We start from the raw sequence: 26,709 nt of genomic DNA, 5'->3' as shown, positions 1-26,709 counted from the left end.
TTTAGACCAGTACAGCCTTAAACTCACAGAAATCCTCCTGCATCTGCCTCCCAAATGCTGGGACCAAAGGTGTATACCACCACTGCCAGACCTCTGGCTAATTCTTATTTATTTATTTATTTATTTAGACTTTTTAGATGGAGTTTCTATGTAGCCTTGGCTGTTCTAGAACTATGTAGATCAGGCTGGCCTCAAGCTCATAGAGATCCGCCTGTCTTGGCCTCCCAAGTACTGGGATTAAAGGCATACACTACAACCATCCAGTTAATTCTTTTAATTTTTAAGTGTAAAAAGATACTTAAGTTTGTTTGTAATGAATATTATGTTAATACTGTTAAAATATCTAACTTTAGTACAGGAAAAACAATCCCTAAAATTATATTAAAAGAAACCACACAAAACTAAAACAAATACATCTGAAAAAATGTTAAGCTGAGCCGGGCCTTTAATCCCAGTGCTTGGGAGGCAGAGGCAGGAGGATCTCTGTGGGTTCCAGGCCAGCCTGGTCTACAAGCAAGTCCAGGATAGTCAGGGCTGTACACAGAGAAACCCTGTCTCAAAACAAGAAACAAAAATGTTAAGCTGGGCTAGAGAGATGGCTCAGTGGTTAAGAGCACTAATTGCTGTTCCAGAGGTCCTGAGTTCAATTTCCAGCAACCACATGGTGACTCACAAACATCTATAATGTGATCTAATGCCCTCTTCTGGCCGGCAGGGGTACAAGCAGGCAGAACACTGTATACATAATAAATAAATAAATCTTTAAAAATCTAAGGAAAAAAAACTTTAAAAGAATAAAAATCTAAAAAAAAAAAAAAAGGTACCCCATTTTTCTGTTTTGTTTTTTTGTGTTTATTACTGAGACAGGGTCTTTCCTCATAGCCCTTGCTGTCCTGGAACTCACTATGTAGATCAGGCAAGCCTCAAATTCTAGGATTTGCCCCAAATTCTAGGATTAAAAGTGCATACCACCAGCCCAGCCTACATTTATTTATTTATTTGGAGGATGGAATGCACAGGTCTTAGCAAGTGAACGGAGGTGAGGGCAACTTGTACAAGTCACATGGGTTGTAGGTATCAAACTCAAGTTGTTAGCAAGTGTCTTTACCAACTGACATATTTAACTGCTCTGCATGCAACTTTTTTAAAGTGTATTTTGGGTTGTTTTTGTATGGGGGCAGAAGAAGGGGGTTGGAGGTTTTGACTTTTCAAGATAGAGTCTTGCTACATAGCTCAGGCCAAACTAGAAGTCACTCTGTAGAATGGTCTCAAACCTGTGATTCTCTTGCTTCAGTCTCTGTGCTATGTTTACTGGCAGGTTTGTTGGATTTTTGTTTGAATTCCTGGGCTCAAGTAATACAGGCACATAGTACCATGCCCAACTCAAAAGAATACCTTTTGAGGCATGGTGACATATGCCTTTAATTCCAGCACTCAGAGGCAGAGGTCAAAGGATCTCTGTAAGTTTGAGGCCAGCCTGACCTACACATGAAATTCCAGGACAGTCAAAATTAAATAAAGAGTCTATCTCAAAAAGCCCAGTGTTGGTGGCACATGCCTTTAATCCTAGCATTTAAGGGCAGAGGTAGGCTAAACTCTGATGTTGAGGACAGCCTGGGCTACAGAGTGAATTCCAGGACAGCCGGGGCTACAGAGTGAATTCTAGGACAGCAGGGGCTACAGAGAAACCCTGTATCCAGGTTGGGGGTTGGGGAAAGCTGCCAAAAATGTAGAGGATCAGTACATGTGCAAACAAAACAAACAAATCAATAAATAATTAAACACAGGCCTTTTGTAAAGTTTTGTCTGGTTATTTTTGCCTTTTTGAGATGGGGTCTCACTTGTTTGACCAAGCTGGTCTCGATCTAGAAGAATTCAGCCTTCCAAGTACTAAGATGGCATTAAAGTTATGAAGCAATGTGGCTAAGTCAAAATGCTTTATTTTATTTCATATACATGGGTATCTTGCCTGCATGTATGTCTGAGCACCACGTGCATGCCAGAGAAATAGAGAAATAAGGAAGAAGCCCACATAGCCAACAGTACAGAAGAGCATCCCTGGGGGACTAACCCTGATAAAGGGTAGCAGAGGGAAACTCAGCGCTCTATAGAGATGCATGAACAACTGCCTCAGAAAACTGTCCAGCAGACTAGAGATGAGCGAGTAACAACCTGGAGAAAATCAATACCACAGGCTGGGCATGGTGGCGCACGCTGTAATCCCAGCACTTCGGAGGCAGAAGCAGGCGGATCTCTGTTAGTTTGAGGCCAGCCAGGTCTACAAAGTGAGCCCAGGACAGCCAGGACTATACGAGAAACCCTGTCTCAAAAATCCAAAAAAGAAAAGAAAAAGAAAACCAATACCACCACCAACCAGAGGGTGAAAAAAGAAAGAGAAAAACATTCATACTACTTAAAAGGGCACAGAGCTCAAAAGAGGTCCACAGTAGTCAGATTTTCCTGTTGGCTGGGATAGCACCCACCCAGATAGAGACATGCAGCATAGAGCTGACTCTACTGCCCAACTAAACAGCTGCATTCTCTTTCTAGACTTATTAATGACCTATAGAAGGCTGGGGTGGGGAAGCTCCACAGGAAGACGTTTAAGTGACAGGAGATGTTTAAAGTCAGATGGCTGCCTGTCCCACAGAAGTGACCAAAGAGACATCCTGAATGTTTCTGCAGATCACACTTTTTAGAATTCATAACTCTGAGAGGGTTATGACTCACAAAGTGGTGTTCTTAGCGGTGATACAGTGGGAAAAGAAAAGCTAATTTCCTCCCCCACAAGGGAACAAAGCCATAGACTGGACAGGGCTAAAGGAAGAACTGTCAGTGTCAGACTAACATGCTCTCTACCAACTCCCACAACTTAGCTATAACAAAAGCTGCATGGTAAACAAAAATATATGAAGCCCAGATTGCAAAAAGATTGGCAGCTGGGCGATGGTGGCGCACGCCTTTAACCCCAGCACTAGGGAGGCAGAAGCAAACAGATTTCTATGAGTTTAAGTTCAGGATAGCCAAGGCTACACCGAAACCCTGTCTCAAAAAATAAAAATTAAAAAAAAAAAAAAAAAAAAAGAAAGAAAGAAAGATTGGCAGAGCCAGAGGGCACAGACCAAATTTGAATTTTTGTGACTGGTTTGAATACTGACACAAGGGCTGGCAATCTCCAGGCATCTGACCTACAGACACAGCCTAATTTCAGAAGAGACCATACTGATGCCACAATGAAATTATACACATGCCAGGAACCTGTGCCAAATACATAAACCTTCCTCTTTTCAAACACTGCTGTGGGTAAGAGCCAATGTAGCATGGTCCACACAGACAGCCTCCATAAAGTGTTCAGTCTGTGTAAGTGCTTCCCATTCATAAACCCTCTGAACCAGTAGCAGGTACCAGCATCACAAGTCCTGAGAGCTCAAGAGTGGACTTGTTTCCAACCCCTTTGTCTGATCCCTATCCATAGTACTTCATGGATGCATGGCGTTCTGTCAGACTGTTAAGCTTTGCCTGGCTAAAGCAGGGAAGTCCACCTCTTGATAGGCATGTACAGATAGCATCGTAGGTACGTTAGGGTACACTGAAAATCTCTGAGCGTTGTTAGAAGGGATGGTATCTCCCTCACACCCCAACAGGGTTTCCCTGTCCTGGAGACTCACAGTAGACCAGGGTATCCTCGAACTCACAGAGATCCACCTGCCTCTGCCTCTTGAGTGCTGGGATTACAGGTATGTGCCACCACGACTGGCTAAGGGATGGTATCTTTAAGAGCACCTCTGGTCTGGATGTGGTGGCGCACGCCTGAAATCCCAGCACTCAGCGGGCCAGAGGCAGGCTGATCTCTGTGAGTTCGAGGCCAACCTGTTCTACAAGCAAGCCCAAGACAGCTAAGGCTAACACAGAGACGCCCTGACTCAAAAAAACAAAACAAAAAGCAAAAAAACAAGAGCCCCTCTGATACTGTAAAGCTGGGAAAACAAGACTTTGTCAGGAGGGTTCTTGTGGTGATCCAACAGGAGAGGAGTGAGAAGGGCAAGTGGAGATACGGATCCAACTCCATTCCACATAGATAGAAGTAGGACCAGGAGTGCTGCTGAACTGACATGGGTGGTTGAGGAGGGTTTGGGCTGCCGCTTCTGATATAAGAAAGCTTAAAGGAACAAGCTGGGAGGCGGGTGTGGTGGTGGACACCTGTAATCCCAGAACCCAGCGGGCCAGACACAGGCTGATCTCTGTGAGTTCGAGGCCAACCTGTTCTACAAAGTGAGTCCAAGACAGCCAAGGCTAACACTGAGAGACTCTGTCTCAAAAAAACAAAAACCAAACCAAAACAACAACAACAAAGCAATAAGAACAAGTTGGGAACTGGGCGTGGTGGTGCATACCTTTAATCCCGGTAACTAGGAAGGCAGAGATGGGGGATCTTTGTGAGTCGAGGACAGCCTGACCTACAGAGCTTGAGTTAGTTCCAGGACAGTCAGGGCTGTTACCCAGAGGGATGTTACACAGAGAATCTTTATCTTAAAAGCAAAACCAAAAAAGTGGGATAGGCTCTCTCTATGTAGACCAGGTTGGCCATAAACTCACAGAGGTCCTTCTGCCTTTGCTAGGATTAAAGATGTAAGTACATCAACACAACTTAAAAGGAAAAGGTAGTTCTTCTATTTACTTAGTTCAGAAATAATCTTTACATTTTTCACTGGATATTCACAAACAAAAAAATATTTCTTGAGGGCTGCTGAGATGACTCAGTGAGTAAACATACTTGTTGAGCAAGCCTGGCACTCTGAACTCAATCCCTGGGATTCACATAAAGCTGAAAGGAAAGAAGGAACTCCAAAGCTGTTCCCTGACATGCACATACATCATGTGATGTGTGCAGTCACACATACAAACAGCAACACATGAAACTGGAGGAGAAGGGGTGAAAAGGCTCAGCAGTTAATAGAATGTACTGCTCTTGAAAAAGACCAAAGTTTGATTCTTAGCATTCATGTTGGGCAAGCAGTTCAACTGCCTGTAATTCCATCTCCCCAGGAATACAAATCTCTGGCCTCAGTAGGTCCCTGAATGTGTGTGTGTGTGTGCACACACACATGTAGGTATACACACACACACTTAAAAACTACCTTTAAGCCGGGCGAGGTGTGGCACACCTTTAATCCCAGCACTCAGGAGGCAAGGCAGGCAGATCACTGTGCGCTGGAGGCCAGCCTGGTCTACAAAGACAGTTCCAGAACAGCCAGGGCTATTATAGAGAGAAACCTTGTCTCGAAAAACAAAACAAACAACAAAAAAGACCTTTAAAAAAAACTTTTTAATTTCTTGAGCTGTATGATTCACACTTGCAACCCCAGTACTTAGGAGACAGAGGCAGGAAAACTGAGGGTTTAAAGTAATCTTCAGCTATAGAACAACTTTGAGGACAGTCTGGGTGACATGAGACAATGGTTTTGTTTTGTTTTTTTAATATTTTGGGTCTGGGGATTGGAGAGATGGCTCAGTGGTTAAAAACTGCTCTTCTAGAAGACCCAGGTTCAGTTCCGAGCACCCACATGGCAGCTCACAACTGTCTTTACTTCCAGGGAATCTGACAACCTCATACCAGTATACATAAAATAAAATTAAATACATTATTTAAAAAAAAGCAACCGCCGGGCATGGTGGCGCACACTTTTAATGCCAGCACTTGGGAGGCAGAGGCAGGTAGGTGGCTGTGAGTTCGAGACCATCCTGGTCTACAAAGTGAGTCCAGGACAGCCAAGGCCACACAGAGAAACCCTGCCTCGGGGAAAAAAACAAAACAAAACAAAAAAGTACATCCCATGGGAACTTAACACCAGGGCTACTCAATGGCCTCTATGCCAGACATTTCTTAATGGGAACAGGGCAGGGGTGGAGGGGTGGGGGGTGTAAGTTCCTAAAGGGCCAGGGAGTTACCCAGCTACCAAGGGTGAGAACGCTCAAGGTTTCTCATTCTGAGGTCATCTACAAAGAGAGTCCAGGACAGCCAGTGTGAAACAGAGAAACCCCGTCTCAAAACAAACAAACAAATAAACAAAAAACTTGTTTTTCTTTTATTTGTTGTTGTTGTTGTTGAGTCTTAAGCCATTACCAGAAATACTCAATAAACTGACAGACAAGTCTAGCAGATCTTCAGGTAAACTCCAAGAGGGCTGGAGAGCAAGGGCTAGTCAGCATGTCTAAAAGATCCTCTTGTTTCTGAGTGGACAGAGCTAAGTGACAGGAACCCAGCCAAACCATCACATTGCTCTTGCTGTGAATAGCATCTGAAGTCCACTCAATGTCAATGGCAGCAGCAAACAAGCTTGACCAGGAGTAAACCACTGGGCTAGCCCCAGAAGGACATTTAAAAAAGATCCAAGAGACTCTATCTATGATGTATAGGGAAGGACACAGCTAGCATGAATGGTTAAGGGTAGCAAACATAGGGCTGGAGAGATGGCTCAGAGGTTAAGAGCACCGTCTGCTCTTCCAGAGGTCCTGAGTTCAATTCCCAGCAACCACATGGTGGCTCACAACCATCTATAATGAGATGTGGTGCCCTCTGCTGGTGTGCAGGCATACATGTAGGCAGAACTCTGTATATGTTATAAATAAAATTAAAAAACAAAAACATAAATGTAAGAGTGCATTTGGGGCCAGGCACAGTGGTACATGCCTTTAATCCCAGCACTCGGGAGGCAGAGGCAGGCAGATAGATCTCTGTTGAGTTCAAGGGCAACCTGGTCTACAAAGCGAGTCTAGGACAGCCAAGGCTACACAGAGAAACCCTGTCTCAAAAAACCAAAAAAAAGAAAAAAAGAGTGCATTTGGGAAGTTAAGAGTTAAAACCAGCAGGCAAAAGGCAAGGTATACTTCAAACATGATCATTAAGATCTGTCAGGAAATGCAGACCAACATCAAATGACACTTGTGGGCCATGATCACCTACCAAGGAGAGCAAAACCCAAGCCTGCCAGTTAGTGTGTCACAATTCCTGGCCTGAGTGCCAAACCATTCAGCAAACTGCCAGGATCCCGCTAATTCATACCTGTTAAAACTGTGGGAGGTAAAGAGAGGGTACACCGGGCTCACAACCAGCTGTAATTCTAGTTCCAAGAAATCCAGCACCCTCTTCTGGCCTCTGAGGACACCCTCCGACATGTAGTACACATGCATACACTTCCAACCATACACAAACACATAAACCAAAATAATATGTCTGAAAAATGAAAATCAGCAACAGAAAAAAACATTGTGGAAATCAATCAAGCCTTAGAAAAACAGATCAAGGGGCTGGAGAGATGGCTCAGAGGTTAAGAGCACCGTCTGCTCTTCCAGAGGTCCTGAGTTCAATTCCCAGCAACCACATGGTGGCTCATAGCCATCTGTAATGTGATCTGATGCCCTCTTCTGTCGATAAAGCACTCATATACAATAAATAAATTAAAAGAAAAAAAGAAAAAGCCAGATCAATGGCTTGGCTGCCAAGCTTGCCAGAGTTCAATCCCCAAGACCCACATGGTAGAAGGACAGAACGGACTCTTGCAATATGTCCTCTGGCCTTCACATGTGATCACTGCTATATGCACATATACACAAAAAGAGACATATAAGTAAAATGTAAAAAAAGACAAACAAACTGTGGGTAGTAGGTGGATATGGAGGCACACTCTTATAATCTCAGGACTTGGGAGGCTGAGAGATAGGACTGCTGATTTCAATACCAGCCTAGGCTAAGAGTAAGACTGTATCTCAAGGGCTGGAGAGGTGGCTCAGAGGTTAAGAGAACAATCTGCTCTTCCAAAGGTCCTGAGTTCAATTTCCAGCAATCACATGGTGGCTCATAACCATCTATAACATGATCTAATACACCCTTCTGGTGTGCAGGTATACACACAGGCAGAACATTGTATAAATAATAAATAAATAAATCTTTTAAAAAAGGGGGGGGGGGCTGGAGAGTTGGCTCAGTGGTTAAGAGCACTGTCTGCTCTTCCAAAGGTCCTGGGTTCAATTCCCAGCACCCACATGGCAGCCTGAAACTCCAAGATCTGACACCTTCACACCAATGCACAAAAATTTAAAAATTAAATAAAAATATTTTTTTTAATTTAATAAATAAATAAATAAATAAATTTTTAAAAGACTATCTCAAAAAGGAAAAAGAGGCCGAAGTGTGGTGGACATACACCTTTAATCCCAGTACTAGGAAGGCAGAGGCAAGTGAATCTTTGTGGTTTTGAAGGTCTACAAAATGAGTTCCAGGTTGGCCAGGTATACAAGGCAAGACCCTGTGAAAAGAAAAGACTGGGGAGATGATTCCAGGATTAAGAACCATGCGTACTGCTCTTACAGAGGACTGAAGTTCAGTTCTCAGCACCCAAGTAAGGTGGCTCATAAAACTCCTTATTACTCCATCTCCAGAGTACCCAGCTCCCTCTTCTGGTTTTGTAGACTTTGCAGACACTGTACCACCACCACCCTAACAAATAAATCTTTAGAAAAAAAATTTTCGGGTTTCTGTGTAGCCTTAGCTATCCTGGAACTTGCTCTGTAGACCAGGCTGGCCTTGAACAAACAGAGATCTGCCTGGGACAACCCCTTCCCACCCCCACCCCACCCCACATCTTTTTTGTTTTGTTTTGTTTTTTGAGATAGGGAATAGGGTTTCTCTATGTAGCCTTGGCTGTCCTGGACTTGCCATTTAGACCAGGCTGGCCTTGAACTCAAAGATCTACCAGCCTCTGCCTCCCGAGTGCTGGGATTAAAGGTGTATGCCAGCATACCCAGATAGTCCGGCCAAATCTTTTTTTTTTTTTTTTTTTTTTTTTTTTTGGTTTTTCGAGACAGGGTTTCTCTGTGTAGCCTTGGCCATCCTGGACTCACTTTGTAGACCAGGCTGGCCTCGAACTCACAGCGATCCGCCCGCCTCTGCCTCCCGAGTGCTGGGATTAAAGGCGTGCGCCACCACGCCCGGCAGTCCGGCCAAATCTTAAAAACTCTAAAAAGCAACAAAACAAAGAACAAGAAAGAGGTCAGGGGGGCTGGAGAGATGGCTCAGTGGTTAAGAGCACTGATTGTTCTTCCAGAGGTCATGAGTTCAATTCCCAACAACCACATGGTGGCTCACAACCATCTATAATGTGATCTGATGCCCACCTCTGGTCTGCAGGTATACATGCAGGCACAGCACTGTACACATACATACATACATACATAAATCTAAGAAAAAAAAGGAAAGAAGAGGTCAAGTGTAATGGCACATACCTAAAATCTCAAGATCTGGAAAGTAGAGACAGAAGAGAAAGACACTCAAGATCAGCCTTGGCTATGTAGCAAGTTCTTGGCCAGCCTAGGCTAGACCCTGAGAGACCTTATTTTCAAAATGACAAAAACGCTGGGCAATGGTGGCACACACCTTTAATCCCAGCACTTGAGAGGCAGAGTGGATCACTGTGAGTTTGAGGCCAACCTGGTCTACAAAGAAAGTCCAGGATAGTCACAGCTACACAGAGAAACCCTGTCTCAAAAATAAATAAATAAATAAATAAATAAATAAATAAATAAAATGACAAAAACAGCCAGTTGGTGGTGGCACACAACCTTTAATCCCAGCATTAGGGAGGCAAAGGCAGGTGAGTTTGAGGCCAGCCTGGTCTACAGAGTTAGCTCTAGGACAGCCAAGGCTACACACACACAAAAACATGTCTCCAAAAAACAGAAACAAAACAGAAAAAGGGGCTGGAGAGATCCAGGTCCTGAGTTCAAGACCTAGCAACTACATGGTGGCTCACAACCATCTATAATGAGATCTAATGCCCTCTCCTGGCATGCAGATATACATGCAGGCAGAGTACTGTATAAATAAATAAATCTTTTTTAAAAGGAAGAAAAAGAAAGAGGGGGGAGGCAGGAAGGGAGGGGAAGGGAGGGGGAGGGAGAGGGAGGGAGGGGAGGGAGGGAGGAGGGGGGAGGGAAGGAGGAAGGGAGGGAGAGGGAGGGAGGAAGAGAGGGAGAGGGTGGGAGGGAGAGGGAGGGAGGAAGGGAGGGAGAGGGAGGGGGAGGGAGGGGAGGGAGAGGGAGGGAAGGGAGGGAGGGAAGGAAGAAGGGAGGGAGAGGGAGAAAGGGAGGCAGAGGCAGGTAGATCCCTATGATTTCGAGGTCTACAAAGTGAGTCCAGGACAGCCAGGGATACACACAGAGAAACCTTGTCTCGAAAAAAAGAAAGACAGACAGACATTCACAAGAAGAAATGATGCACGAGCACAATAAGTGCACAACCCAGTCAAGACTAGTCAGTCTTGTTCTCAGGCAAGAGTGTCATGCCTTCTCAGTTTTGACAGAACCACGCCTCAAATCATCTATATGAAAATCACAAAAAAAAAAAAAAAAAAAGAAAGAAAGAAAATCACCATTGCGCCGGGCGTGGTGGCGCATGCCTTTAATCCCAGCACTCGGGAGGCAGAGGCAGGCGGATTGCTGTGAGTTCGAAGCCAGCCTGGTCTACAAAGTGAGTCCAGGATGGCCAAGGCTACACGGAGAAACCCTGTCTCGAAAAACCAAAAAAAAAAAAAAAAAAAAAAAAAAAAAAAAAAAAAAGAAAATCACCATTGCACATGTAATGACACAAGAGGACAGGAAGGTCAACTCCTGCCAAGGCAGAATGGCTACCAACAACTGAATTAGATTATTAACACCAACAACAAAAAACATGAACAAATACCACAGTCAACAAGACATGTTGGAAAACGAGGTGTGGTGGAGCCTGCCAGTAATCTCAGCACATGGAAGGCAAAGGATAAGCAACTCAAGGTCATCCTCAGCTACACAGTAAGTTGGAGGGCTGAGATCCTGTCTCAAAAAAAAAAAAAAAAAAAAAAAAAAAAATTCTAAGAATGTAGTTCACGGGCTAGAGAGATGGTTCAGCCATTAAAGGCTAGACTCACAATCACAAGTACAAGAACGCAGTACAGGCCAGTAAAGGCATGGTGGCACATGCCTTTAATTCCAGCACTCAGGAGGCAGAGGCAGGTGGATCACTGTGAGTTCAAGGTCTGGTCTACAAAGCGAATCCAGGACAGCCAAGGCTACACAGAGAGACCCTGTCTCAAAAACAACAATAACAACAACAACAACAACAACCAAAAGGGAATGTAGTCAGTTGGTCAAATGTCTGTCAACACCCACAGCCTCGGGTTCAATCTTCACTACTACATACACTGTTGGTCCATGCCTGTAATCCCAGAATTCTAGAGGTGGAGGCAGGAGACTCAGAAGCTCAAGTCATTCTCAGCTACATAGGGAATTTTTGAGGCTAACCTGAGATGTGTGAGGCCTTGTCTCCAAAAACAAAACAAAAAAACTATCCTTTAAAATCTTGCTAAGTAATCCCTGGCAATGGGCAAAGAGACACCTTGTTGGCAATATTGTTCTTATATAAATCAGGAGCAGAGCAGGGCAGTCCTTTGTTTATCCTAGCTTGATGCCTGACATGGTGGCCCAAACTGTTTTATGCCTATGTCTCATAAAGATTAAATCAAACCAAATCCAGGCAGCACAGCATGGGAGAAGAAAGACAGAGACTTGAGAGTGCAGTGCCACACACAGACCTGTCCTCCAGCACACAGTACAGGGGAGCCATAGACACCCACTTGCTGCCAAGTCACATCACGCAGCAAGGATGTTACCCAACCCAGGCACCCACTTGTAAAAGTATCTTGCAACTATAATTGTTGTCTCCAAGGCTTACTGCCTCTACTAACCTAGTCCTAGAAACTTCTAGCCTCCATATAATCTAATCTAGACCTAAAATGTTTTCAGCATCTCAGTCTTAATGCTTAATAAACTCACCCTTTATAGCTCTTTCTGAATTCTGGCTGGCTGGTCCAACTCAGCTGTCTTGCTCAAAACTCCTCTTCAAGCTGACTGATTCAAACTGGCTTCTCTCACTCAGCTTCTGAGTGAATTGATCTGCTTGGCCTCAAACTAACTTTGGTAATCTGTTCTAATCTGGCTCCTTCTCATTCTCTGGCTCGTTTTGTCTTCACCTGTGTCTAGCTTGTTCTCTCTCTCTCTCTGCAACCTGTCTCTGTACAACTGTCCTGGAAAAACTGTCTCTGAATTCCACGAACTCAACTCAACTGCACTGTCTTGCAACTCACGGACTCAACCAAACAGCCTCAACAGAACTGACTAGAACTAAGAGATCTGTATGCCTGTCTCCTGAATGCTGGGATAAAAGGTGCACCACCACACCTTGACCTAAGCTTTTCTTTCCTTGCTCTGTTCTAGACTGGCCTTGAACTCAGAGATCTGCTTGCCTCTGTCTCGTGGGATTAAAAACATATCAATATTCCAGCAGCATCACACAGACCTAGAAGGTCTTTGGATGTGGTCTCTTGCCAGAGCAGCAATATTCTGAATTAAAATTTCTCTACACCCACCTGCAGCAGAAGCTAACACAATGTACAAGTATGTGGTGGTCTGATGGGAGAGAAAGAGAAGTGGAGCAGCTTGAGCATTATGAAGAGAGATGGAGCTGGAGACTCCAGGGTAGGTAGTAGGCTGTTTTGAGTGCCCAGCCCCAACATCTGGGTCTATGGAGAGGTCCTAACCTAAGGTACCACTGAGGGCCATGTCTGTGTCCATGGCTATGCAGTGCCAGGGATTGGGGACTGGTGTCAACGTTCATGGCTCATGTTACCACTAGAGAACATGAGGATGTCCCTGGATGAAGGAGCCACCGCAGACCATGCGACTATCCAGGGCCTATGCATAACTGGCCCTGCCCCTCACTGGATGTGGTACTTTGGAGAGCTGGCTCTACACCTCGCCCAGGCAGCACAGTGGAGCTGGCCCTGGTGGCAGGGGTGTGGGTAAGCCAGCCCAAGGCCATGAGTGTGGGAGAGCTGACACTGCCCTCATCTGCTGTGGGTGGCACAAGGGTAGAGGTGATGTCCACCTCCCTCACCACTTCCAGCAGTAGGGAAAACTGGCCTTAAGGTCATGAGCTCAGGAGAGTTATCCCTGCCCATCACTAGGGGCCTCACTCAGGAAAGTGGGCCCTGCACCTCACCTGGACAATACAGTGGAGCTGGCCCTGATGGCAAAGGCACTGGTGACTTAGCCCCAAGGGTGTGAGACCGGAAGAGTTGGCCCAGCCTCTCACATACTACAATACTTGGAAGAGCAGGCTCAGTACTTTGAGCAGCAAAGTGGAACTGGAGGCATGGTTATGGATGAGCCAGCCCCAAGGACATAAGAGCAGGAGAGCTGACCCTGCCTCCTGCCAATGACAGCACCAAACAGAGGCAGTACTGGAGCGCTCACCCTGGTGGTGCTGACAAGGGAAAGCAAGCAGGCTGACAACCCAAGCCCAGATGCAGAACCCTTAATCGGCCCACCCCAAAATCTATATCATCTTCGAATGGTTGGGACATGTGAAAGGGCCAGTCTCTGTCCCAAAGCTGCAGGATCTCCATGACACAGGGTAACAACAGGATAACCAGGAGGAGTCTCCCTAAGAATCCAATACTGATGCTGTCACAGAAGCCAGAGATCTCGAACAAGACAATGACTCATTGACTTTGCAGGGGAAGATGTATGAGCAGAGGGCTAAACTGTGGGACACAGTGTGACATACTACAGCTTTCACAACATGTTTTCTACACTTTGCTGTTGGTGGTGTGGGAGGCTGCAAGAATAAAGGGCGGATATGAGGGGATGAGGAGATGAGTGGGACTGGGGTGCATGATGTAAAACAAAGAATCACAAAAACGTTAAAAAAGAAATCTTGCAAAAAAAATCTTGCTAAGTAAATAGCCTTGAATAATGACAATGAATAAAAAGTAACTTTGAACAGTCTCTCTCTCTCTCTCTCTCTCTCTCTCTCTCTCTCTCTCTCTCTCTCTCTCTCTCTTTCTCTGTGTATGTAGCCTTGGCTATCCTGGACTCTCTTTGTAGACCAGGCTGGCCTTGAACTCACAGTGATCCACCTGCCTCTGCCTCCCGAGTGCTGGGATTAAAGGAGTGCGCCACCACGCCCAGCTTTGAACTGTCTCTTAAACTAAAGTGTTGCCTTACCTGTCCTGAAACTCACTCTGCCTCAAACTCACATAGATCTGGCTGCCTCTGCCTCCGAGTACTGGGATTAAAAGTGTGCATCACCATAGCTGACTACTGTTTTTCTTTATAGTTCAATGAACCTCCTTTCTTGACAACTCACTTGATTGGATCCCTGAGCCACCACACCCAGCCCAGTCCTTGTTCTAAGCACTCAACCATCTTAGCAACTGGGAAAGGTTTTCAGGTTGGGGTTAATGGTAAGCTACATCTCTAGCAATCAGCTCTGGGAAAATAAACAGGAAACACAAATTCTGACCACAAGCACCAATCTAGCCAAACAAGTCTCCTATATAACTATAAGGATAGTAAAGCTTAGTCTGGCAAGTGAATTCAGCAGGGAAGGGGAGCTGTCACCAAGCCTAATGACTGAGTTCACTCCTAGAACCCATAAGATAAGAACTGACTCCTATTTCCAGGACTGCCAGGGTTTTACACAGAGAAACCCTATCTTGAAACGCCCCCCCCCTCCCGCCCAAAAGAATTGACTCCTACAAGTAATCCTGTTATTACACATGTGCACACACACAAGCCACAATCTGAGAGCAATACCCCCCCACCCCACCATACCTGTGGTGGACATACACACACAAATAAATGTAAAAGGGTTTTTTATAAAGAAAGAAACTAGTTTGAAAGCTATGGTCACTTCTGAAGAGCACAGCTGCTGCTCTTCAAGCTGCACATATCTGAACACACACAAGCAGAGCATGCTTGGACTGACATTCACTAATGACACCACTAAGGAAAAAGGTTCAATTCTGGAACTCCACGCACATCCACCAGGAGTTTCTGAACCCTTTAACAACTAACTACACAGAAACTGCCCCACTACTGTCTCATCCTCCAGAAAGAATCCAAAATACTGATTTAAAAAATAGCAGGTGGGGGCTGGAGAGATGGCCCAGAGGTTAAGAGCACTGTCTGCTCTTCCAAAGGTCATGAGTTCAATTTCCAGCAACCACATAGTGGCTCACAACCATCTATAGTGAGATCTGGTGCCCTCCTCTGGCTTACAGGCAGAATACTGTATATATTATAAATAAATCTTTTTTTAAAAAAAGTTAACAGGTGGGTGGTGCATGCCTATAATCCCAGAACTTGGGAAGCAGAAGCAGGTAAATCTCTAAGTTCGAGGCCACCTTGGTCTACAGAGTGAGTTCCAGGACAGCCCAGGCTACACAGAGAAGCCCTGTCTCAGAAAAACCATAAACAAACAAACTAACAAGGAAGGAAGGTCGAGGAGGAGGGTTTGGAGAGATGGCTTAGAAGAGCACTTGCTGCTCTTCTAGAAGGCCTGGGTTTAGTTCCCAGCACCTACACAATGGCTCACAGCCATCTGTAATGTGATCTGATGCCCTCTTCTGTCGATAAAGCACTCATATACAATAAATAAATTAAAAGAAAAAAAGAAAAAGCCAGATCAATGGCTTGGCTGCCAAGCTTGCCAGAGTTCAATCCCCAAGACCCACATGGTAGAAGGACAGAACGGACTCTTGCAATATGTCCTCTGGCCTTCACATGTGATCACTGCTATATGCACATATACACAAAAAGAGACATATAGGTAAAATGCAAAAAAAGACAAACAAACTGTGGGTAGTAGGTGGATATGGAGGCACACTCTTATAATCTCAGGACTTGGGAGGCTGAGAGATAGGACTGCTGATTTCAATACCAGCCTGGGCTAAGAGTAAGACTGTATCTCAAGGGCTGGAGAGGTGGCTCAGAGGTTAAGAGAATAATCTCCAATCTCAGATCTGATGCCCTCTTCTGACTTCTGTGAGCATCTGGTATCCACATGGTGCACATACATACAGAACACTCATGTACATAAAATAAGTAAGTATAAAATAAAAATAAGTAATTAGAATTCTCTATGCATTGAATGTATTCCCCTCCCATTATTAAGGGTTAGGATCTCTGATCAGGTCCTTATTCTATGCAGGACATTAGTATTGTGCTCAAAAGTGTAAGCATTATGACTTCTAATAATTCACAAAGCCCGATGTTTAGTAGTCCACGTGTTACTAAGAAGGGAACTCTGCTAAACCCCTACACCTTTCCATTTTGAATCTCTACATCGTGCCCAGAGTAACACACTATTTTTGATCCTCCTGCCTCTGCTTCCCAAGTAGGTGGGATTACAACTGGCAAGTATTGTTTGTTGCATCTCAAAGCTGTAAGTATAAAAATGTGTCTAATGACACAAATGAAGGCATCAAAGTAGGAAATAAAACCATAACTCAACAAAAGCAGCAGCAGAGATTTCAGTTGGGTTTGAAAACAAGGCCACCTGTTACCAACACCTTTCCCGTGCTCCTTTGCCAGGTCTCCGAGGTGTGTATAGAAAATGGACACCCTGTGCCAAACTCACCTGAGCTCTCTGCCTTCGCTGTACCGTCTACTTGAGGGGGCCCTCGGGGCAGCAGTCTCCAATAACAGCTTCTGGGTGAGCCTGCTGGGGGGAACAGTGTCTCGGCCATCATCCTCATCTGCATCTTGGTCACATTTCCATTCTTCATCTTCATTCAAAGTGGGCAGGTATCCAGACAAGCCCTTCCCTGTCCCAGACCCTGAGCTCTGGTCACTGCAGACCTTTGGACTCTCTGAGCCTGTCCTTGTGTATTCCAAATAAATGTCAGACTTAAGGAAGGAAGGATAGGTATTCTCCTCCATGGTAGACTGTATTTCTGTCTGTGCCTGGTCAAACATGGCAGGATCAATCTGCTGCTTCATGACACAGTCCTTTATGAAGCTCTTAGTGGCTGGCTTGGTTTGTCTGGACACAATGCCATTGCTATCCAGGATGTACTTTCGGTAGATGGCTCTTGCCAGCTTCAGCCTCTTCTCTTCATTTGAATCACAGGGCTCAAGCTTCCTGAAGCCACTGCAGGCAAACCAGAAGTCCAGCAGGTCAGCACAGCCCTCCTGCTTCAGGAAAGTCCTGAACAGGCTGATCCCATCCTGGTCATCCAGTAAGGAATGCAGTGACTCAGCCCACCTCAAGTATGGTGGGGTGGGGGAGGCACTGCCTTCGGGCTCATATCCAAGATCCAGATCTGAACGTCTTGGGGTAGCTGTTGAGGTCTCACTTTTATGGCTGGTACCTTTCCCAGAGCAGAAACTGTGGTTGACAGGCCTCGTATCAGTAGATACCAGTTCTCCCTCTTCTCCAGGCACTGGGGGCCGGGGGGCATCTTCGGTGAAACTTGCTCCGAGGTCCAAGGGGAAACCCTGCTCCTGGACATTCATTTTGGGACTCTGCGTCAGTGAACAATGAGCGCTGCACCCTAATACCTCAGTACTTACAGCTCCCAAGGGAATCAATCTGTCCTGTTGAAACCATTAAGAGGACAAGGATTAGGAAAGGTGGTCCACGGAAACACCAGAGGTTCTCTTGAGATGTGCAGGGATGCCCTCCCACTCCCACTTGGAGCAGAGACTCAGTGCAGACTTCCAGCAGAGACATATTTTGGCCTCAAGTTTTGCTCTATCAATACAGTTTCTGGAAACTTTTACAAGGATGACTCTCTCACTAAGTGAAAGCCTGGATCATGCATCTCTCCTTCAAGGGATGATGTCTTCAGTGGTGAGGCCTGAAGATCACCCATCCTGGCTAAAGAAATGATTATCTGGAGGACAGGAAAACTAGAAAAAGGAAGGTGCCTCTCTGTCCCCAGTTGCCAGCATCAGTAAGCTGGTCCCTCATACATGAAGAAAATCACCTCACCTGCCCTACTGACACTCAGCAACCAAGAGGCAGGCACACTGCAGATCCTCAGGTGGATAGGGACATGCCAAGTTTAACAGTCTCTGTATTTCTTGTCTGCCCTATCACTTTTCATACTTGGCATGCCACACAGCAAGATGTCCTTCCAACTCTCAACAGCTAAAAGATCAACTGATCACAGGCTACCTTCCGCAACATGGACCAGCGACAGAAGAACACAGTCTACTTTCTCAATAAAGAAGCATACAGGAAATACGATTTAGCTCTACCAAATAAAGGCCGTACCACCTACACTCTTAGAGATTAGGGAACTATAGTTTTTGTTATGTTGTTATACAAAAGGGCCCGAACTAGTTCAGATTTGGATAGGAACTTCTGCTGTCTTTGGTCCTTCCTGCTACATCCCACAGGAGCTCTAGCAGTGCGTCTCAACCTATCCAAAGAGAGAGATAGCAACACAGCCCCAAGTGGTCCCAGCTAAAAATGAGCTGGAGCAAGGCATATGGCAGGGTCAGATACCTAGAACAATAAGTGAGCCAGATGGCACAAAATAAATCCTTAAAACAAAAGCCAGGCATGGTGGTTCATGCCTGTAATCCCCATCACTCAGGAGACTGAGGCAGAAGGATCATCCTGATTCAAGGCTAACCTACAAAATGAGAACCTGTCTCGATAAATAAATAAAGCCAGTGTATTGGCACAAATCTATAATCTCAGCACTTGGGAATGAGAGGAGGAGTTCAAGACCTTGATCAAGAATTCAAGGTCATGGGCTGGGGATGTAACTCAAGAGTGTTGCCTAGCAAGCTTGAGGCCTGGGTTTCATCCCCAGATGCCCAATACTGCATAAAACTGAGAGTAGTGGTGTATACCTTTGTATGAAATTCAAGGTTATTCTTGGCTACATAAGAGTTGAAAGGGGGCTGTAGAGTTGGCTTGGTGGTTGAGAGCACCAGAGGACCCAGGTTCAATCCCCCCAGCACCCACATGGCAGCTCACAACTGTCTATTAACAGTTCCAGGGGATCAAACACCCTCATAGAGTCATACATGCAGGCAAAACACCAATGCACATAAAATAAAAATAAATTACTAAGAAAAAAATAGTTGAAGGCCAGTCTGGGCTACAAGAGACCTTGTCCAAAACAAAAACAGCACAATGCTCATCAACAACCAAAACTAAGGGAGTGGCTCTCCCCGGTCACCACTCCACAGTGCTGAGCCCTGACTTCATGAAATCCATCCTGTGCTCATTCTGACCCAACACACACTTCAGCTGCTAACAATGCTGATGGTTAGATTACTAATGGCTAGAAGGAAGAGGCATGTACAAATAAAAGATGGGTCACAATTATGACATTTCTGCAGCTAATGACTTCTTAGGTAGGCTATAATCTAAGCCTCAGCAGGACCAGCCTGTTTCTTAAGGTCACAGCCCCTATGACTGCTGGATCCTGCTGCTCATAGACCTCCTGCACCTCTCTTTAACCTCAGTCACTTTCTGGGCGTTCTGTGTGTATGCAGCAAGTACCCTGGATGTCTGAAACACCACACCAGCCCATCGTGTCCACTATGCTCTTATCTAGGATATCATCACAGAAAAAAAAGGAACTGTAGTCCAGGCCTCCTGGCCCTGGACATGAACAGTCCCACAAATTACTAACACTGAAAGAGCCCAATTTCCAATAATCCCTGGGCTCCCACAGAGGACACCTAGCATTTAAGGCACACACAGAAATGCCACACATAAAGCAGTTATGAAAATTCTGTTAAGAGTCCAATGCCCATAACACCAAATCTAGCCTCAAATCTGTAACCATCACCTGTAAAGTGACTCCATAAAGGTAATATACAAGTCTGGTATCAAATTTAAAATGCCCTTTGACACTGTCAAAACACACAGCCCTGGGTATATATGTGCATATATTTATTATGCTCAAGGATAACTTCCAAACTTATGATTTAGGTTGAACGAGGAAGTAATAACATGACTAGCGTTTTACTAACTATCCATTGATTATATTCTTAAAAGGTCAGGGCTCCCATATCACATATCTAATCCAGTTCCCCATCACATGAAGTCTTAACGAGCAATATAGAGCCCACTGTGTTTCTCTGAAAGATGTAGGACAAGTCAACACCTGCTGGAAAATCAAACGAAATTCCTGAGCTTCATATACTTTCTCATCCCTGAAATAAAGCTCTAAAACTGAAACTGGCTAGCACTACTGCCTCTCTAAGGTAAAGCTGGACTCCATGTTCTCCAAAACAGCCTGTGAGTAAAGAAACACGTGAGAGTAAGAGGGAGGAGTACACACATAATAAGAACTCTTTGAAAGTTAGCTTGAGGGTGAGCTGAGAAAAATCCCGAGAAAGCTGGTGGATTTTTTTTTTTTTTTTCTTTCCTATTTTCTTCATGCCCCATTGAAAACGTGCGCTCTGGGACTTCGGTTTTAAGGGCTTGTTTTGTTTTGGAGGAAGGTAAATACGGCATTAATTAACCAGACAAGGGATGAACACCAGGACAACTGAGTATCTGGCACGCCGAACCACAGCATTAAACATAGAGTGCCCTCGTTGGGTTGCTCTTCCTAAGCCCTACTTCACTTTTTTCGCAGGGGTTGAGGGATGACTCGAAGGGAGGACACACGCACACCCAGTTGGAAGGACACACACACACACATCATCTAAGCATCAGCAGCTCCTCAGTACCAACTCACCTACATCCTAAACGTGTCCGAGACCCAGTAACAACAACAAACATCCCACCTAGCAGACACACATCCATCTGTAGATCATTCTTAGAATCCCTGGTCTTCCTTACTCCCTTGTCCTGTTCATACAGGCCTTTGCCTTCCCCGTGCCCTACTATCATCCCTTCCCTGGCACACCAGCTCCCCAAAGCCCTGCATCCCATATGCCTAGCATACCATGCAGTCCCCACGCCTCGACTCAGGCTGCGGAGCCTGCACCTCTTCCTGCTCCGCGTCCCCTTGGCGCTCTGGCCTCTCCGCGCGGTGCACAACATCGCACCTCGCGGGCCGCGCTCCGACACGCCTCCCGCCCGCAACTCGCGCGCCCCTCTCTTCCGGGTCCGCGTACGCCGGCCTAGCGAGGCCTACTCCCGCAGCCCCGGGCACCAGGCCTCCGCGCCACAGGAGCGCGCCCGCCGGCTCCCACTACTCACCAGCGCGCGGCGGCTGTGGAGGAGCGGCCCGGGGCCTGGCTCCCGGCCCGGGGAGGCCCATGCGCTCAGCGGCGGCTCAACGGGCGGGCCACGGTGGGGGCGCGGCCCTGGGGGGCCCCCATCGCGGCGGCGGCGACGGCTCAGCGACCGGTGGCCCGGAGGCAGCGCGAGACAGGCCGCAGAGCGCCGCCGAGACCCGCTGCTCACTCCCACCAGCCCTCTTTGGAAGGAGGTTCCAGCCCGACCCCAGCAGGCTCCTGCGGCGCCGGCCGCAACGGCCGCAAGCGCTTCCCTGAGCCGGGAGCCTGAGCCCAGAGCCCTGAAGCCCAGGCCCGAGCGCCCCCGCCGGCGCCGCCCGGAAGTGCGAGGGCGGGGCCACGGTGTGGGGCGGGGCTGCTGTGTGGGCGGGATCTCGGTGTGGAGGCTGGACCACGGAGGGGGCGGGGCTTCTAACATGAGGCGGGGTAGGAGGTCAAAGACATGAAGAAGAGTGAGGGGAGGGAACGGAGTAGGAGGCGGGCCTGCGGCATAGTCAAGGGTTGGAAACAGGAGCCAGGCACTGTGTTGCTGTGGTGGAGGCGGGGCGTGGGCAAGGATCGCCGCTTGGACGTCGTCGCGGAGGACGCCCAATGGGGGCGGTGACTATAGCTGGTCCCGAAAGGTGGCATGGGAAACAGCCCTGGGCGCGCTCAACAACTAAGTCCATCACCAAGCCCGCTGTGCTGAAGGCAGACCGCCCATGGCTGAACCGACAGGCCTGGTCACAAGCGCTTTACTGAGAGGGCTTCTGGGTATCCGGACGCTCCCCCAACGTACACACAAACGCACACACACACTCAGACATACTGTCTCCCAAGACATCTCTTGCTGAGGTTATGAACCTGAGTCTGCAAGCCCAACAGGCCAACTCCATGTTACCCCACCACAGACTTCAGGACACAAGGCCACAGCATCAGCGCATAGATGCCCAGCTCTCTATTTGGCAGCAGCACCTACACCGGTTCTGGGGATACTACCCTGTCAGTACCAATACAACCGCAACCCTCTGTCAGCCACTGCCCAAGAAGAAGGATATGAACACAAGGAATTACTACCATGCAGATCAGGACCCCAGAACACAGGCCCCGACACCTCTGAGGTAATCCATTTTTGCAGACAAGAGGTTGCAACCTAGGCTCAGTGTATACCCACCAGGGCTCGCAGTGGCCAGAGGACTCCTGGTACCCACATTATTTCAGAATCTCTCCTTCTGTTATGGTCCCCTCCCACCCAATCCTGGCTGCATCTGCTTTGCCCACCAGCATGCTTCACTCTAATGCTGCTGCTACTGATGCCACTACCATGCTTTCTCCTACACGGTGTTCGCCCGCGCTGCCTGGCCCCTCATCCTTCATGGCTCCCAGGTAAAAAGCAGTTGTATTGGTTTAGGACTCCTGAACCCACAGACCATCTTCCACCTAACTGTCTGGGGTGATCCTAACCCCGTGCCCTGCCTCTGAGAGCACTTAGCATAGTGCTGATGCCCAAGGTTGCTATGTATAGAGAAGGGACCACTTGAACTATGGCTACTAGGGTGACCTAGCCTGCCAAATTCCCCTCCTAGACCCATCACTGAGCCTCAGGGCTGGGCCTGGGGTACTGGCAGTGCTGTACAGCTAAGCCAACGGAGCCCCACTCAAATCCCAGCACAGGTTTCATGTGCACACATGCCCAACTGAAACAGCCCCACTGCCCTGGGCACTGGAGACGCCATCGCAGAGCCTGTCCCAGACCATTCAGCTTTGTATCATAGGAAGACACAGTAATAGGTAACCTTGGCCTTGGGCTGCCTCCCCACTCCCAAACCAGGGCCCCAAGTGCTTGCCTTGATTCTGTAGAGCTGCTGCAGCGGCCAGGCCAGGCTCTCGGGATCAAGTCCACGTCCATCCTCCTGCTAGCCCACGGTGGTGGGTATCCCCAAGCCCTGGGACCAGAATAGGACCCTCGGGCCTCCAGCTCCTCGGGGCCCCCGCCCTGCAGGGACAGGAAGGGAATCAGGAAGCCTGGAGGAAATTCAACAGCCTGCTAAAGTGGGCTGTGGGGTGGCCAGTGGAGGGAGAATTTGAAATAGTGGGTGGGGCGGGGGAGGGCAGACCAGAGAAGGAAACTCGACCGAGGGCTAAATTATGGAGACCTTGATGGAGTGTCTGCAGAGAGAATGGGGGTGCAGGTGGGGGGACAGCACTTGGGAGCCTTGATTCTGAGAGAGAGGCACCCCCCTATACACAGGGGCCTTAAAATACAAACGCAGGGCTCTTTGCTCCACCCAGAATTGCCACTAGCAGCTTTAACTTAATTTTCATGACATTTGTTCAGGTGTCTTCCCAGGAATCAAGGAGGGTTTTAAAAAACAAACTCATGAGCAGAAATTATTTTCTTCAATGTAGACATAGAAATAACTTTTTTGTTTTGTTTTGTTTTTCGAGATAGGGTTTCTCTATGTAGCCTTGGCTGTCCTGGACTCACTTTGTAGATCAGGCTGCCCCTGCCTCCCCGAGTGCTGGGATTACAGGTGTGCGCCAACATGCCCGACATGACATGGAAATGCTTTTAAATAAAGTGTCTTTGAAGCCTTTAGTATATTTGTCCCTGTGACTGAAGAAGACCATTCATGAAAAGTGATACATGTGTGTTGCAGAGAGTCCAGTCCAGTGATACAGGACAGGAAAATCCCCTGCAGAAGGTCAACTACAGAAATGAACAGCCACTGTCCATGCCCCACCTCAGGAAGAGGGGACAAGAAGGGGCCCTTCTGATCCTCAATTCTGGGCGAAGAAGGGTTTGAGGCTCAGCTGGTTTCTAGCTGTCTGGCCCTTGGCCCTCTCTCTACCCAGTGCAGAGGTGTAGTGGGTAGTGGTGGGTGGCAACTGAGTTCCCAGCAGAGTGAAGACTTGTGATCTTGTCTGGTTTACAATTCTAGAATAAGGCAGCCATGCGAACCCAACATGCCTCAGGATGCTCTGAGGACTTGAGTGGCCCAGTTTCCTCCTCTGTCAGCCAGCTACCTTCCTGCCATAAGCCCAATCCTGGCCTCTGCCTCACCCCACAAATCTTCTTTTTCCATCATTTCTGAGATTGAAGTTGAGGAGGTTGAGGGGTAGGGGTAAGGGAGGTTGGCCAGGGCCTCTGCCTAAAAGAACAAGAAGTTTGAGACACAACAGTGAGGAGAAAAGCCATAGTGCCACAAACACAGATGAGATTAAAATATATATTTGGGGGGAAGGAGGGCTCAAGACAGGGTTTCTCTGTGTAATACCCCAGGCTGTCCTGGGCTCTTTTTTAGACCAGGCTGGTCTTACACTCACAGAGATCTACCTGCCTCTGCCTCTGTACTGGAATTAAAGGCGTGCGCCACCACGCCTGGCCAGAGATGCTAATTTTTGTGTCACAGAACATGGAGTCTATGAAGGCAGGAGGACTAAGAGCCTATCAAAGAGGGTTCACATAGGCCCCTAAAAGGAAGTGGTTATCAAAGGGTTCCTCCCACACCCCCTCCAGAACAGTCTCACTGTATAGCTCAGGCTGCTCTTAAAGTTGTGATCCTCCTGCCCAAGCTTTCCAAGTGCTAGGAATACAGGAAATGTCAGTAAGCCCAGCATGAGTTTTACTTTATTCTTCATGGAAGTGATGCAGTTAAACATTACCCTTATAATGACATGGAAGCCTCAACAACTCTGCAGTGGCTGCCACCTTCCAGTTGACACCAATGTCTAACAAGCCACAGGAACAACATAATGGCAAAGCGAGCCCCTGAAGGATGCAACTGCTCCTGGGTAGCATTAACTTGTGTGTTCCCGTGTTTGCTCCAGGCTTGGGCCTCCGGAGGCCTTAACTCTACCAGCAGTCGCCTTAGTGGTGGCATGACCATGGATTTCATTTATACATGTTTTCTTTAATGTGTAAGGGCAAAAGACAGCCAGGGTCCATATGAAGAAGTCAGAGTACAACTTGTATAAGTTCACCCTCTCCTTCCACATGTGGGTCCCTAGGATTGAACTCAGGCCATCAGGCTCAGCAGCAAACTCCTTTACCTGCCAAGCCATCTTGCTGGCCCCAAGTTCTTCCTCATCTTCTACCCCTCCTGGTAATGTGTGTTCTGAGCTGGCAGGTTGCATTACTCCTGCTGTTTGCATTTCACCCCACAAGTTCCTGACCATCCTAAATTATGTGATTCAATATGGCTGCAGTGTTAACCGCTGTTGACACTGCTAAATACTGGGTTATATGCCAGACAGCATTACAATGGAGAGGTCTGATGGCTCCTGCTTCCGAATGCTGTTTCAGCTGAGTGTCTGCCTTCCCCTCCCAGGTATGAGGCATCCATCCACAGAAGAGTAGGTAATCCATCACTCTGCCTTGCTGGTGTGGCCTCTTCAGAGATGGTCACTGTTTGTGCCCTTGGGGTTATTATGTGTTCCAGGCCCATGCTTATTCCCTGGGTTAGACTCCAGAAGTATTCAGTCATGTCCTCCTCTAGACAGCAGGCCTGACCCAGCATACCATTCCCCTGCTGCCACCTTCCAGGAGTCAAGAATCAGTGAGGCAGGGCAGCAGTGTAAACAGGCATGAAGGGGGTGGGGGTGTGTGCTGGGCTAGTGCCCCACTTGAGTGGACCCCAAGAAGTAAACCCTTCCCAGGATACTGTCAATGCCTTCTTACTGGGACCTGACTCCCTGTTGTCTTAAGGGCAGTCATCCACGCTGCTGTTGGAAAGGGCTCTATTCCCCAGGACTTATTTGGGGGCATCTGGAAGGTGATTGCAGATACTAAGGGAACAGGGAAGTAGATTGAGGTCAGTGGGTAGGCATAGAGGGTGTGAGGTCTAAGATAGCTCTTTTTTGTTTGTTTGTTTTTTGAGACAGGATTTCTACGTAGCCTTGGGCTGTCCTAGACTCACTTTGTAGACCAGGCTGGCTTCGAACTCACAGGGATCCGCCTGCCTCTGACTCCCAAGTGCTGGGATTAAAGGCATGAGCCACTACGCCTGGCAGCTAAATTAGCTCTTTTTGATGTCCTAGAGCCCAGTAAGCAGAAGGTAACCAGCCACCAGGCCCATCACCTCTCCAGATGACAGAACCACTGGAACATAAGGGAACGGCAGCAGCACTCTGGAGGCTTGAATACTGCTGTGTCTGAGTAGAGTGTCCTCCTTGGCAAAATGAGGTCCATGCACAAGTCTGCATGGACAAGACTAGGTAGCAGGATAAAGTCTACTGCTCTGCCTAGTATACGTCTTAGAAAGAGGAAGGAACCTGCTGGCCTCCCTAACCTCAGCACTGTTCTCCCAGGACAGGTAGTGTTCCCCTTTGCGAGTGTGCCAGACCCTGAAGATTCTCTTCGGGTGTCTTTTATACTTCATTGCCCAGCCTCAGGCCACTTCCTCTTCCTATCCTGGGTGCACCTGCCCTCCTGCTGCCCACTGTCACTTCCTCCTTCTGTTCCCTCCCCTTACGTCATTTGTCATCCTCCCCAGCTTCTTATTATACCTTCACAAGCCTTTCTGCGTCCCAAGGTTGCACCCTGTATGTATTGGGTATTGGTTTTCCTTTTGTCTGACTCTGCTCAGTTGCCCCCAGAAAGCTGCAAAGTCCCAATGCCCAACAGCTACCCATCCG

General features: G+C 47.4%; 1 protein-coding gene and 1 non-coding gene across 4 annotated transcripts in view; one reads left to right on the top strand and one right to left on the bottom strand.

Annotated features, from left to right (window-relative positions):
- The window catches only part of Axin1 (axin 1), a 59,008-nt gene extending 37,816 nt beyond the window's left edge, over window positions 1–21,192 (bottom strand). Inside the window, exons 1-2 of one of the 3 annotated variants that reach the window (XM_051168432.1) lie at window positions 21,056–21,192; window positions 16,514–17,472 (exon numbers count right to left, since the gene is read on the bottom strand). In XM_051168432.1, coding sequence (XP_051024389.1) covers window positions 16,514–17,391 — 878 coding nt within the window. In that variant the 5' untranslated portion in view covers window positions 17,392–17,472; window positions 21,056–21,192. Of the gene's footprint in view, window positions 1–16,513; window positions 17,473–20,798; window positions 20,971–21,055 lie in introns of those variants that run through there. The other 2 variants (XM_051168430.1, XM_051168431.1) reach the window with 2 other exon arrangements.
- Window positions 11,402–11,543, top strand: LOC127208860 (small nucleolar RNA SNORA48). The gene has a single exon (XR_007833130.1). It is a non-coding gene; the product is annotated as a small nucleolar RNA SNORA48 (small nucleolar RNA).
- Window positions 21,193–26,709: the final 5,517 nt, after the last annotated feature.

The sequence above is a fragment of the Acomys russatus genome, chromosome 25 (assembly GCF_903995435.1).
Source record: "Acomys russatus chromosome 25, mAcoRus1.1, whole genome shotgun sequence".
NCBI classification, from domain to species: domain Eukaryota; kingdom Metazoa; phylum Chordata; class Mammalia; order Rodentia; family Muridae; genus Acomys; species Acomys russatus.
This window is presented reverse-complemented; position numbering and strand designations above follow the sequence as displayed.